This window comes from Eleginops maclovinus, chromosome 2 (genome assembly GCF_036324505.1).
Source record: "Eleginops maclovinus isolate JMC-PN-2008 ecotype Puerto Natales chromosome 2, JC_Emac_rtc_rv5, whole genome shotgun sequence".
In the NCBI taxonomy this organism is placed as follows: Eukaryota; Metazoa; Chordata; class Actinopteri; order Perciformes; family Eleginopidae; genus Eleginops; species Eleginops maclovinus.
The window spans coordinates 371,016-383,515 of record NC_086350.1 but is presented as its reverse complement, the minus strand read 5'-3'; the positions used below and the strand labels follow the sequence as shown (position 1 = coordinate 383,515).

General features: G+C 49.7%; 1 protein-coding gene across 1 annotated transcript in view; it reads right to left on the bottom strand.

The window, feature by feature from the left end:
- The window catches only part of kcnj11l (potassium inwardly rectifying channel subfamily J member 11, like), a 6,762-nt gene extending 1,850 nt beyond the window's left edge, over positions 1 to 4,912 (bottom strand). The window contains exons 1-4 of the mRNA XM_063875869.1: positions 4,654 to 4,912; positions 3,177 to 3,333; positions 2,821 to 3,060; positions 1 to 63 (exon numbers count right to left, since the gene is read on the bottom strand). The exon at positions 1 to 63 is cut by the window's left edge and continues 207 nt beyond it. Of these exons, the coding sequence (XP_063731939.1) occupies positions 1 to 63; positions 2,821 to 3,060; positions 3,177 to 3,332 (459 nt within the window). The 5' untranslated portion in view covers position 3,333; positions 4,654 to 4,912. The remainder of the gene's footprint in view (positions 64 to 2,820; positions 3,061 to 3,176; positions 3,334 to 4,653) is intronic.
- Between the last annotated feature and the right edge of the window lie 7,588 nt (positions 4,913 to 12,500).

Here is a 12,500-nt window from a genome sequence, read left to right as displayed (position 1 = left end):
CAGCACCGTGATGGCCAGCGGACACTCCTCCGTCACCATGCGGCCCCCGAACCCGATGGTCACCTGCAGGGAGGGGGGCATGCACAGGGACACTTCAACCAGTGGCCCTGACCCTGGCCCTGATCATGATCCTGACCCTGACCCTGATCCTGACCCTGACCATGACCCTGACCCTGACCCTGACCCTGATTCTGATCCTGATCCTGATCCTGATTCTGATCCTGACAAGAAGAAGGAAGCTTTCAGTCTAGGGACAAACCACTGCTGAGGAGCATCCAGCACGACCTGAGGGACGACCTGAGGGACAGGCTGAGGGACGACCTGAGGGAGAGGCTGATGGACGACCTGAGGGAGAGGCTGAGGGACGACCGGGGGGAGAGGGTGAGGGACGACCTGAGGGACAGGCTGAGGGACGACCTGAGGGACAGACTGAGGGACGACCTGAGGTACAGGCTGAGGGACGACCTGAGGGACAGGCTGAGGGACGACCTGAGGGAGAGGCTGAGGGACGACCGGGGGGAGAGGGTGAGGGACGACCTGAGGGACAGGCTGAGGGACGACCTGAGGGACAGGCTGAGGGATGAGGGAGAGGCTGAGGGACGACCTGAGGGACAGGCTGAGGGACGACCTGAGGGAGAGGCTGAGGGACGACCTGAGGGACAGGCTGAGGGACGAGCTGAGGGAGAGGCTGAGGGACGACCTGAGGGACAGGCTGAGGGACGAGGGAGAGGCTGAGGGACGACCTGAGGGACAGGCTGAGGGACGACCTGAGGGAGCGGCTGAGGGACGACCTGAGGGACAGGCTGAGGGACGACCTGAGGGACAGGCTGAGGGACGACCTGAGGGACAGGCTGAGGGACGACCTGAGGGACAGGCTGAGGGACGAGGGAGAGGCGAGGCTGAGGGAAGACCTGAAGGACAAGCTGAGGGACGACCTGAGGGAGAGGCTGAGGGACGACCTGAGGGACAGGCTGAGGGACGACCTGAGGGAGAGGCTGAGGGACGACCTGAGGGACAGGCTGAGGGACGACCTGAGGGACAGGCTGAGGGACGACCTGAGGGACAGGCTGAGGGACGACCTGAGGGACAGGCTGAGGGACGAGGGAGAGGCGAGGCTGAGGGAAGACCTGAAGGACAAGCTGAGGGACGACCTGAGGGAGAGGCTGAGGGACGACCTGAGGGACAGGCTGAGGGACGAGGGAGAGGCGAGGCTGAGGGACGATCTGAGGGACAAGCTGAGGGACGACCTGAGGGAGAGGCTGAGGGACGACCTGAGGGACAGGCTGAGGGACGAGGGAGAGGCGAGGCTGAGGGAAGACCTGAAGGACAGGCTGAGGGACGACCTGAGGGAGAGGCTGAGGGACGACCTGAGGGACAGGCTGAGGGACGACCTGAGGGACAGGCTGAGGGACGACCTGAGGGAGAGGCTGAGGGACGACCTGAGGGACAGGCTGAGGGATGAGGGAGAGGCTGAGGGGACGTCCTGAGGGACAGGCTGAGGGATGAGGGAGAGGCTGAGGGACGACCTGAGGGACAGGCTGAGGGACGACCTGAGGGAGAGGCTGAGGGATGACCTGAGGGACAGGCTGAGGGACGAGGGAGAGGCTGAGGGACGACCTGAGGGACAGGCTGAGGGACGACCTGAGGGAGCGGCTGAGGGACGACCTGAGGGACAGGCTGAGGGATGAGGGAGAGGCTGAGGGACGACCTGAGGGACAGGCTGAGGGACGACCTGAGGGACAGGCTGAGGGATGAGGGAGAGGCTGAGGGACGACCTGAGGGACAGGCTGAGGGACGACCTGAGGGAGCGGCTGAGGGACGACCTGAGGGACAGGCTGAGGGATGAGGGATGAGGGAGAGGCTGAGGGACGACCTGAGGGACAGGCTGAGGGACGAGGGAGAGGCTGAGGGACAACCTGAGGGAGAGGCTGAGGGACGACCTGAGGGAGCGGCTGAGGGACGACCTGAGGGACAGGCTGAGGGATGAGGGAGAGGCTGAGGGACGACCTGAGGGACAGGCTGAGGGACGAGGGAGAGGCGACCGGGGGGAGAGGGTGAGGGAAGACCTGAGGGACAGGCTGAGGGACGACCTGAGGGAGAGGCTGAAGGACGACCTGAGGGACAGGCTGAGGGACGACCTGAGGGAGAAGCTGAGGGACGACCTGAGGTACAGGCTGAGGGACGACCTGAGGGACAGGCTGAGGGACGACCTGAGGGAGAGGCTGAGGGACGACCTGAGGGAGAGGCTGAGGGACGACCGGGGGGAGAGGGTGAGGGACGACCTGAGGGACAGGCTGAGGGACGACCTGAGGTACAGGCTGAGGGACGACCTGAAGGACAGGCTGAGGGACGACCTGAGGGAGAGGCTGAGGGACGACCGGGGGGAGAGGGTGAGGGACGACCTGAGGGACAGGCTGAGGGACGACCTGAGGGACGGACTGAGGGACGACCTGAGGTACAGGCTGAGGGAGAGCAGGGATTCCTACAGGAAGAAGCTGGAGGCCAAGCTCCAGCAGAACAACAGCAAGGATGTGTGGACTGGGATGAAGACCATCACGCGGTTCAAGGGGAGAGACAGGCTGACTGTGGGCCCCCTGGAGAGGGCTAACGAGCTGAACACCTTCTTCAATAGGTTCAGCTCCCCCCCTGCTGCTGTCTCCTCCATTTCACACCTCACCTCCACCACTCATCCTGGCTTCAACATCCCCACTCTGCTCTCCTTGCTTCTTCTTTTTGTATTTCGCCGCTGCAATGAAAAACTGTTCCCAGTTTGGGATTGATAACGTATTCCTGATCCTGATCCACAGAAACCAGCCTCACCTGGACCTCGATAGAGAACAGGAAGGCGGATGTGAAGGAGTGGATGGCGGTGACGCAGGGGACGGGGCCCAGGTCTGCGTGGGGGTCCCGGGGCTCCAGGTCCCCGTGAGCGAAGGCCAGGAGCCACCAGATCATAGCAAACAGCATCCAGGAGCAGAGGAAGGCCGAGGTGAAGATCAGCAGGGAGTAGTGCCACTTCAGATCCACCATGGTGGTGAAGACGTCCTGCAGGAAGCGGCCCTGCAGGAAGGGGGGACCAGAAACACAGTAGAGAGGGGGGGGGGGGTGGTGTTGTTATTTTTGTTGTTGTTTGTGTAGTAGTAGTAGTGGTTGTTTTTGTTGTTGTTGTTGTTTACCTGCTCCCGGATGTTCTTGTGGGCCACGTTGCAGGACCCGCTCTTGGTGATGAACCGGGCTCTCTGGGAGCGGCACCGGCTCCTGTTGGGAGTCTGATCCTCCGCCAGGCGGGTCAGCAGGAAGCCGTCAGGCAGCAGCCCCTTCCTCGCCAACATGCTGCACACACACACACACACACACACACACACACACACACACACACACACACACACACACACACACACACACACACACACACACACAGAAGTCAGCTCCGTGCAGAGATTTGATCTGTATTATATTTAGTTCATAACCTGGTTTTACAGGAACTCGTTGTTGTTGTTGTTGTTGTTGTTGTGGTTGTTACCGGCCTCAGCGTTAAGGGCTGAAATGAAGCTGCATCATGTGACCTCTCTCTTTAAGACGATGATGGATTATTAATAACTGATAAGTGCAAGCGGAGGTCTGATCGACCTGAAGCTGATTTTAGTGAATCACTCAGAGAGAAAAAAGAATGCTAATTACATCCATGAATTAAAACACGTATGAACCATGAACCCCAACACATGTCGTCCCTTATTAAACATGGCTGTAGAGAAGCTCATACCAACCTCAATTTGAGATTTGTATTTTCAAGTCATTTAAAAGATGTTTTCTTAATTTAGAATGAGATAAAGACGTTGGTTTATTTTAAAACAGCAGGATATTTTGCCCATCTTATGAATTCATGAAATTACTTTTACAAATGTTTGGCTTTGTGGATTTACTACCCTTTACTAAACACTCTGAAATAATAAGAAACAAGACATCAAAATCCTATTCAGAGGACCATATCTGCACATTTGAGACAATACATGATTTTATTTACAGGCTTATGTTCACATTTTATATTTTGTTTGCTGAAAATTCTGGAAATGGTTCATATTTTCATACGGTTTTATTGATTCCATTCCAACAACTAAGAGATAGAAAATATAAAATGAAATTGAGGTTTATATTTTTTTAAATGGAGAGCACCATATCTTTACGTTTGCAAAAAAGACAGCTGAATTGATGTGAATATTATTATTGTTATTTACACGCCTTTATTTTATTCTAATGGAGTTTTTGTCTTAACATTTAAAATAGTCTGATGTCTTTTAAAAGTTTGAAAAATTACAACTTATTTTAGGGTTAACATTTTTCATACATTATTATTATTGTTGTTATTGTTATTATCATCATCATCATCATCATCATCATCATCATCATCATCATCATCATCATCATTATTCCCCAGTACATAGTATTATTGTATGGATATCTGTCACACAAATGGCCTTCAGTAGAATTAAAGATCAACTTGTTTTAGTTTAAACTCCACACATTATGGACATGATCATATTGATGAATCCAGATAATAACAGCTGCTGACTCACTATTTATGAATGTGTATCCCCTGGATCAGACACCAGCTAGGCTAGAGACGTTATTAGACCCTCCAGTGAAGCTCTTTACCTGAGTCCCGGTTCAATCTGAACTGTGAGTGTTATTCAGGTCCAAGAGAGAAGCATCCGTCTTCTGTCAGTCCACCATCAGTCCTCCATCATCAGAGTCTTCTTCTGCATCCCTTACACGGTCCATCATAAACAGGAAGCCAGCAGCCGCTCCTTCACAATAAAACGACCATGTTCAATCTGAAATATAATACTTTTACTGTTACTATATACGTCTCCTCCTGATGTGACCCTGTTTGTGTAGAACATATATGCTGTTCATGAATGTTATTAAATAAATAAATAAATAAATAAAGATCAGGAAAGTACCCGGATGTGGGCCCACTGAGCATGCGCGGTAGAGTTTCCCTCCTCAGTGAGACGAATGGAGAGGAAACACCTCTAGAGTTTGTATAGCATTTTATAACTTTTACACTCTAATGGTTTAAATAACGGTTACTAAAGAGTTTTTGCTGGGGAGTTTATTCATCTGAAATAAAATCACCCTCTGATTTACAGACCTCTCTTTCCCGATGTAACTCAACGGGGGATCAGGTCACGGAAGCTGCAGTACTGCTCTTTGACCGCTACGGAGATTTGCATCAGTAGTGGCGCACTTCCAGTAGCGTGGTGTTTTCTCCCCTGAAGATAACAGGGTTTTATTTATCATCATCTTTAGTGTTTTGTTCTTTAAATATGTTCTTTGTAAATAAACATTTGGAGATTTTTTTCAAACACATTAAATAATGGCATAAATACGGATTTTGATAAAGAAATCCCCAAATGATCTTCACAGAATATCTGGTTTATTTAAATAAGAACAGAACGAAATACATATTTTTATTCTGTTGATCTGTTCTTTATTTACATAAAAATAAGGGGCTGAAGGACACCTTTAAGTTGGTTTGAGACTGTTGCTTTCATATTTAAAATACCTTTATTTTGAAATATCCTCCTCGGTTCCGATGTTATGTAATCCGTATACAGTGATCTGTGCGCGTGCTGCAGGATGCAGAGTGAGCGTGCGTTTCTGGAAGCATTTGAATGAAAATGTTTGAATTTATTTTATTTTGGAGGTTCTGATTTAAATACTGCGCAATAATTCATCTGATCACATAACACAAATATTAAATTATTTATACATTTATTTTCATGATTTAGAAACCAGCAGATATATGTGTTATTGATGTGGTTTAACGTTTGTGGTTTTAAACAATGAAATGTTTAATGGTTTTATTTCTTAAACCAGTATAAGAAAACTACCAAAATCATTCAAGGTAATTACATCTTACAGACAGAGAAGATATACGGCTATATATTTAAAACACATTTTATATTTCATTTTTAATATTTATATTTTACATTTCGAGGTTTTTATTTGGTATTTATCTTCATGTTTTTTATTTGTATTAAATTGTTTTATATGAAGTCTCTTTTCTGAAGAGCTACAACGATGAGTCCATTCATCCAAAGCAATTTAGGTAATAATTATGTCTTTAATATTCCATTTATTTCTGACGTTTTCTTCTTCATTAAGACCTTTATTTTCCCCCTGAATTAAATGCTTTATCTATCAGTATGCCACCAGCTGTGAGCAAACGTCCGTTCCTGCAGCAGAAGGTCAACAGAGAGAGTCATCAGCAGAAATTAAAACAGGATTCATAATAAAGGGTCGATTTAAAAGTATGGTGACTAAGCTTCAGATACACGGGGTCCAGCAGGGGGCGCTGCAGGCTCAGATATTCTCAAGAGTTCATATGTTGTTTGTTTCCCCCCCCCCCTTTTTTTTTTTTTTTTTTTTTTTTTTTTTTTTTTTTTTTTTTTTTTTTTTTTTTTTTTTTTTTTTTTTTTTTTTTTTTTTTTTTTTTTTTTTTTTTTTTATTTATTAAAATTTGGAAAAAATTAAAAAATGGAAAAAAATTAATTACTGGAAGTGTGAATTTGTGTTAGTTGAATTTAAAATTTTAAGTGGGTTTTTGTGTTGTTTTGTGAGAGTTGTAAATTTTGTTGTGGGTGAGTGTGTGTGTGTGGGGTGTGTGATGGGTGAGTGGGGTGTGGGGAGTGTTGTGTGGGTGTTTGTGAGTTGGGAGGGGGTGTTTTGTGTGTGTGATGTGTGTGGGGTTGGTTTTTTTGTGAGTTTGGGGGTGTGAGTGTGTGGTGTGTGTGTGTGTGTGTTTGAGGGGTGTGTTGTGTGTGAGAGGTGTTTTTGGGGATGTGGGTGTGTTGTTGTGAGGTGTTGTGTGGGTGTTTGAGGGTGGGTGGTTGGGAAATGGATGTGGTGTGGTGTGTAAAGGGGGGGTGGGTTTTTGGGGTGGGGGTGGGTGTGAGTGGAGGTGGGGTGGATTTTTTGGGGGGGGTGTGGGTGGTTGTTGGAGTTTTGAGGTGAGTGTGAGGGTGAGGGTGTGTTGGGGGGTGTGTGTGGGGTAATTTTGGTGAGGGGTGTGTGAGTGTTTGAGTGTGAGTGGGGGTTGGGGAGTGTGAGTGGGTGGGGGTGTGTTGTTGGGTGTGGGTTTTTGTGGTGTGAGTGTGAGTTGTGTTTTGGTGGGTGGGGGGTGGTTTGTGGTGGTGAGTGTGGTGTGTGTTGTGGGGGGTGTGAGGGTTTGGATGTGGGGGTGTGTTGGGGGTGTGTGTTTTGTGTTGTGTGTGGGGAGTGGTGTGGTGTTTGGAGGGGTGGGAGTGTGGGGGTTAGTGGTGTGGGGTGTAGAGGTGTTGGGATTGTGGTAGGTGGGTTTTGTGGTGTGGGTTTTTGGGGTTGGTGGGGGGAAGGGGGTGTTTGGTTTGGGGGGTTGAGGTGTTTTATGGTGAGGTGGGGTTGGTGGGGGTTTTGTGTGATTTTTGAGGGTGGTGGTTGTGTGGGGGTGAGGGTGAGGGGTTGGGTTGGTGTGGGTGGGAGTGTGGGTTGGGTAGTGTGAGTGAGGGGTTTGGGGGGGGGGGGTGGTGTGGGGAGGGGGTTTTTTTGGAAATTGTGGGGTTTGGGTGGGGGTTGGGAGGGGGGGGTGGTTTGGGGGGATGGTTTGTGGGGGGTGTTGGGGTTTGGGGTGTTTTTGGGGGGTTGTGAAAGGGTGAATGGGGTTGGGGGGAGTGTTAGTGGTGAAAAATGATGTGTTTGGGGGTGAGGAGAATTTGGGGGGTGTGTTTGGGGGGGGGGGGGGTGTGGGGGGGGGGGGGGGGGGGGGGGGGGGGGGGGGGGGGGGGGGGTGGGGGGGGTGGGGGGGGGGGGGGGGGGGGGGGGGGGGGGGGGGGGGGGGGGGGGGGGGGGGGGGGGGGGGGGGGGGGGGGGGGGGGGGGGGGGGGGGGGGGGGGGGGGGGGGGGGGGGGGTGGGGGGGGGGGGGGGGGGGGGGGGGGGGGGGGGGGGGGGGGGGGGGGGGGGGGGGGGGGGGGGGGGGGGGTGGGGGGGGGGGGGGGGGGGGGGGGGGGGGGGGTGGGGGGGGGGGGTGGGGGGGGGGGGGGGGGGGGGGGGGGGGGGGGGGGGGGGGGGGGGGGTGGGGGGGGGGTGGGGGGGGGGGGGAGGGGGGGGGGGGTGTTTTTTGGGAGTTTTGGGGGTTTGGGTGGTGTTTGGTGTTTTAACGTTGCCCCCCGGCTCCACTCGGACATCTGCTTCCTCCCAAAAAATTTGAGGGGGGCCAGCTTAGGGGGTCCTCCCCCTGGGAGGGGGGGCCACCCTATCCCCGGTTGGGGGGCAGGGGGGGGGTGGGTCCCGGTTTCCCCCCTTCAAGGGCCTAATCCTTAAACCCCCTCCTGTCTGCAGACGTGGCCATCTCAGCCAGGGACCACAGCTTGGGTTTCAGGGCTTGTGGCCCCTGGTCTTTAGACGGTGGGGGGGGCAGCCGTTGCCCTGTCTCCCAGGCTCTGTCAGGCCTCTGACCTTCATCATGGACCCCCAGAAGTCTGTCAGTGGCCCCCTTACAATCCTGCACTGTGTCGCTGCTGCTGTCCTCTCGGAACACCAACACACACGTGGTCCCCACAGAGTAAGCAAGATGAGAAGCTGGGGACACACAGGAAGCATTATATTCACTTCCTCACCTTCTCCCCCTCACCCACCCCTCCTCCTCATTTTACTCCCCCCTCACCTCCTTCTCACCATTACCTCCCCCCACTCACCTCCCCCCTTACCTCCTCCCCCTCACCTCCTTCATTCCCACTCTCCTGGTGGTGGTCTCTGGTTGGCTCCTGGTTCCTCTCCAGATGGTCCTCCTCCTCTTCGTCCTTGCTGCGCTGTGGGGGGGTCCAGCTGGTCCTCCTCTCCTTCTTGAGCCTCCTCCTGGCATTGGCGAACCAGGTGGAGACCTGGGTGAGGGTCATGGAGGTGAGGACGGCCAGCAGGATCTTCTCCCCCTTGGTGGGGTAGGGGTTCCTGCGGTGCTCCGTCAGCCAGGCCTTCAGCGTGGTCGTGGCGTCCCGGGAGGAGTTCTTCCTGTAGGGCCCCGGGGCCCCAAACGAAAGGACGTCCAGGGAGCAAGGGGTCCCCAAGGAGGGGTCGTAACCCGGGCTCTGAAACAGGACAGGAAGTCAAAAATGAGAAAAAGCTGAATGTCTGGATTTCTTTTTTTAAGAGAAGAGAAGATGAAGGAAGTGTGAAATAACTATATTTGAATCTAGGTCGATCTGAAGAGGACGGTTCTCATTCAGATTTCCCTCGCCCTGGAACCGCCGAGGACAACGAGAGGGTAGCGCTTTAGAAACATCCAGATATATAAAGTATGCAGTTTACACACTTCAGGTTTATAAATCTCATGGCAGGGCAAAAAGAAAAAATAACAAATCAGTAGAAATCTAAATGACAAACAGAGAAAACACAAACGAAACTCAGACGTCCTGACTCTGAAGGAGGGGGAGGAACACGTCTGGCCCGGTGCCGTTCCTCTGGTTTTGACTGGTGCTGACCCACCTGTCTGCCACGCATGACCCACGCCTTAAAAATAAAAGCTTCAAATCGACTTCAATTGACTTCAGAATTAACAGTGAAATAAAAAGGTGAATTAACAATAAAAAGTACAGGTTTTAAATAACAAGGATCAATATAGTATATCTCCAACGCCACAGATTACAGTTTCATGTCCTATCCTGTTATTAAACACCAGACAGACAAACCAACCAACCAACCAACCAACAAACCAACAATAAAACAAACCAACAAACAAACAAACCATCAAACAAACCACACCAACAAACCAACAAACCAACAAACCAACAAACAAACAAACCAACAAACCAACAAAAAAAACCCAACAACCAACAAACCAACAAACCAACAAACCAACAAACCACAAACAACAACCAACAACCAACAAAACCAACAAACCAACAAACAAACAAACCAACAAACCAACAAACCAACAAACAACAAACCAACAAACAAACAAACCAACAAACCACAAAACAAAAACCAACAAACCAACAAACCAACAAACCAACAAACCAACAAACCACAAACCAACAAACCAACAAACCAACAAACCAACAAACAAACAAACCAACAAACAACAAACCAACAAACAAACAACAAACCAACAAACCAACAAACCAACAAACCAACAACCAACAAACAAACAAACCAACAAACCAACAAAAAAAAAAAACCAACAAACCAACAAACCAACAAACCAACAAACCAACAAACAAACAAACCAACAAACCAACAAACAAACAAACAAACAAACCATCAAACCAACAAACAAACAAACCAACAAACCAACAAACCATCAAACAAACAAACCAACAAACCAACAAACCATCAAACAAACAAACCAACAAACCAACAAACATCAACAAACAAACCAACAAACAAACAAACCAACAAACCAACAAACCAACAAACCAACAAACCAACAAACCAACAAACCAACAAACCAACAAACAAACAAACCAACAAACCAACAAACCAACAAACCAACAAACCAACAAACCAACAAACCAACAAACCAACAAACCAACAAACCAACAAACCAACAAACCAACAAACCAACAAACCAACAAACCAACAAACAAACAAACCAACAAACCAACAAAAAAAAAACCAACAAACCAACAAACAAACAAACCAACAAACCAACAAACAAACAAACCAACAAACCAACAAACAAACAAACAAACAAACCATCAAACCAACAAACCAACAAACCAACAAACCAACAAACCATCAAACAAACAAACCAACAAACCAACAAACCATCAAACAAACAAACCAACAAACCAACAAACCATCAAACAAACAAACCAACAAACAAACAAACCAACAAACAAACAAACCAACAAACCAACAAACCATCAAACAAACAAACCAACAAACAAACAAACAAACAAACCAACAAACCAACAAACCAACAAACCAACAAACAAACAAACCAACAAACAAACAACAAACAATCAAAGGCCTTTAATCTCCTCCTCTCTTCTTCGGAGTCTTTGAGGCTCTCTTCTTGTTTCCACAAAGTTCCTGCAGAAATTGAATTCAATATTTGTGTAAAATCTGCAGTTTTTCAGATCTCCTGCCCGGCAACAAAACTGCTGCAGAACATTTAGTATATCATTCAAACATTTGACAAATTTAACCCTTAAATGGTTTTGTTTTAGTCAATGAACTTGCGGCTGATTTTTATTATGAATAAATGTTATTATTATATCATTAAAACGGCATGACTCGAGAAACATACGAGAGTCACACCAGTACCCCACCAGTACCCCACCAGTACCCCACCAGTACCCCACCAGTAACCCACCAGTACCCCACCAGTAACCCACCAGTACCCCACCAGTACCCCACCAGTAACACACCAGTACCCCACCAGTAACACACCAGTACCCCACCAGTACCCCACCAGTAACACACCAGTACCCCACCAGTAACACACCAGTACCCCACCAGTAACCCACCAGTAACCCACCAGTACCCCACCAGTAACCCACCAGTACCCCACCAGTAACCCACCAGTAACCCACCAGTACCCCACCAGTAACCCACCAGTAACATACCAGTAACACACCAGTAACACACCAGTAACACACCAGTACCCCACCAGTACCCACCAGTACCCACCAGTACCCCACCCTGCACTGGGTTTGTGATATGGGGGTTTGTTCTGCAGATGGTAACGTATGAATGTGTTTGCACGATCCTCCAAAGACCCTGCTACTTCTGCTGAGTCTGAGCTCTGCACCTGTCCTGCCTGCTGCACCTGTGCAACCCCCTCCGTATTACCCAGCATGCATCACTTCTCATATCCATTCCTGTCCCTCACACTGCTTCTGGATTAGCACAAGAGAAAGTGTTGACTGCTCTAAACGTCCGCCGGCCATCCTGAAAGAGTCTCAGTTTAACATCTCTCATCCTGTAACTGTTCCAGACTCGGGCCCCAGGAGAGCTCATTATTACAGACACACACACACACACACACACACACACACACACACACACACACACACACACACACACACACACACACACACACACACACACACACACACACACACACACACACACACACACACACACACACACACACACACACACACACACACACATCTGCACAGACTCCGTCTCTCCAGATTAAAGCTGGGTTCAGATTTTCAGGACGTCTTTACCGTGTCACACGTTTTATTTAAGGACTCCAGAAAATAAAACGTGGAAACCAACGAGATTAAAAGTGCAGATTTTGAGCAGAGAAAGAAAGTAGAGTTCATTTCAAAGTCGTTCCATATTTTCCCTGTTTTTGATACCATCTGTAGACTCTGCCGGGGAGGGACTCCAACGTTCCTGTGAATAAATGAAGCTCAGACACTCATTCACACCTCAGAATAACTCTCCTCTCCTCTCCTCTCCTCTCCTCTCCTCTCCTCTCCTCTCCTCTCCTCTCCTCTCCTCTCCT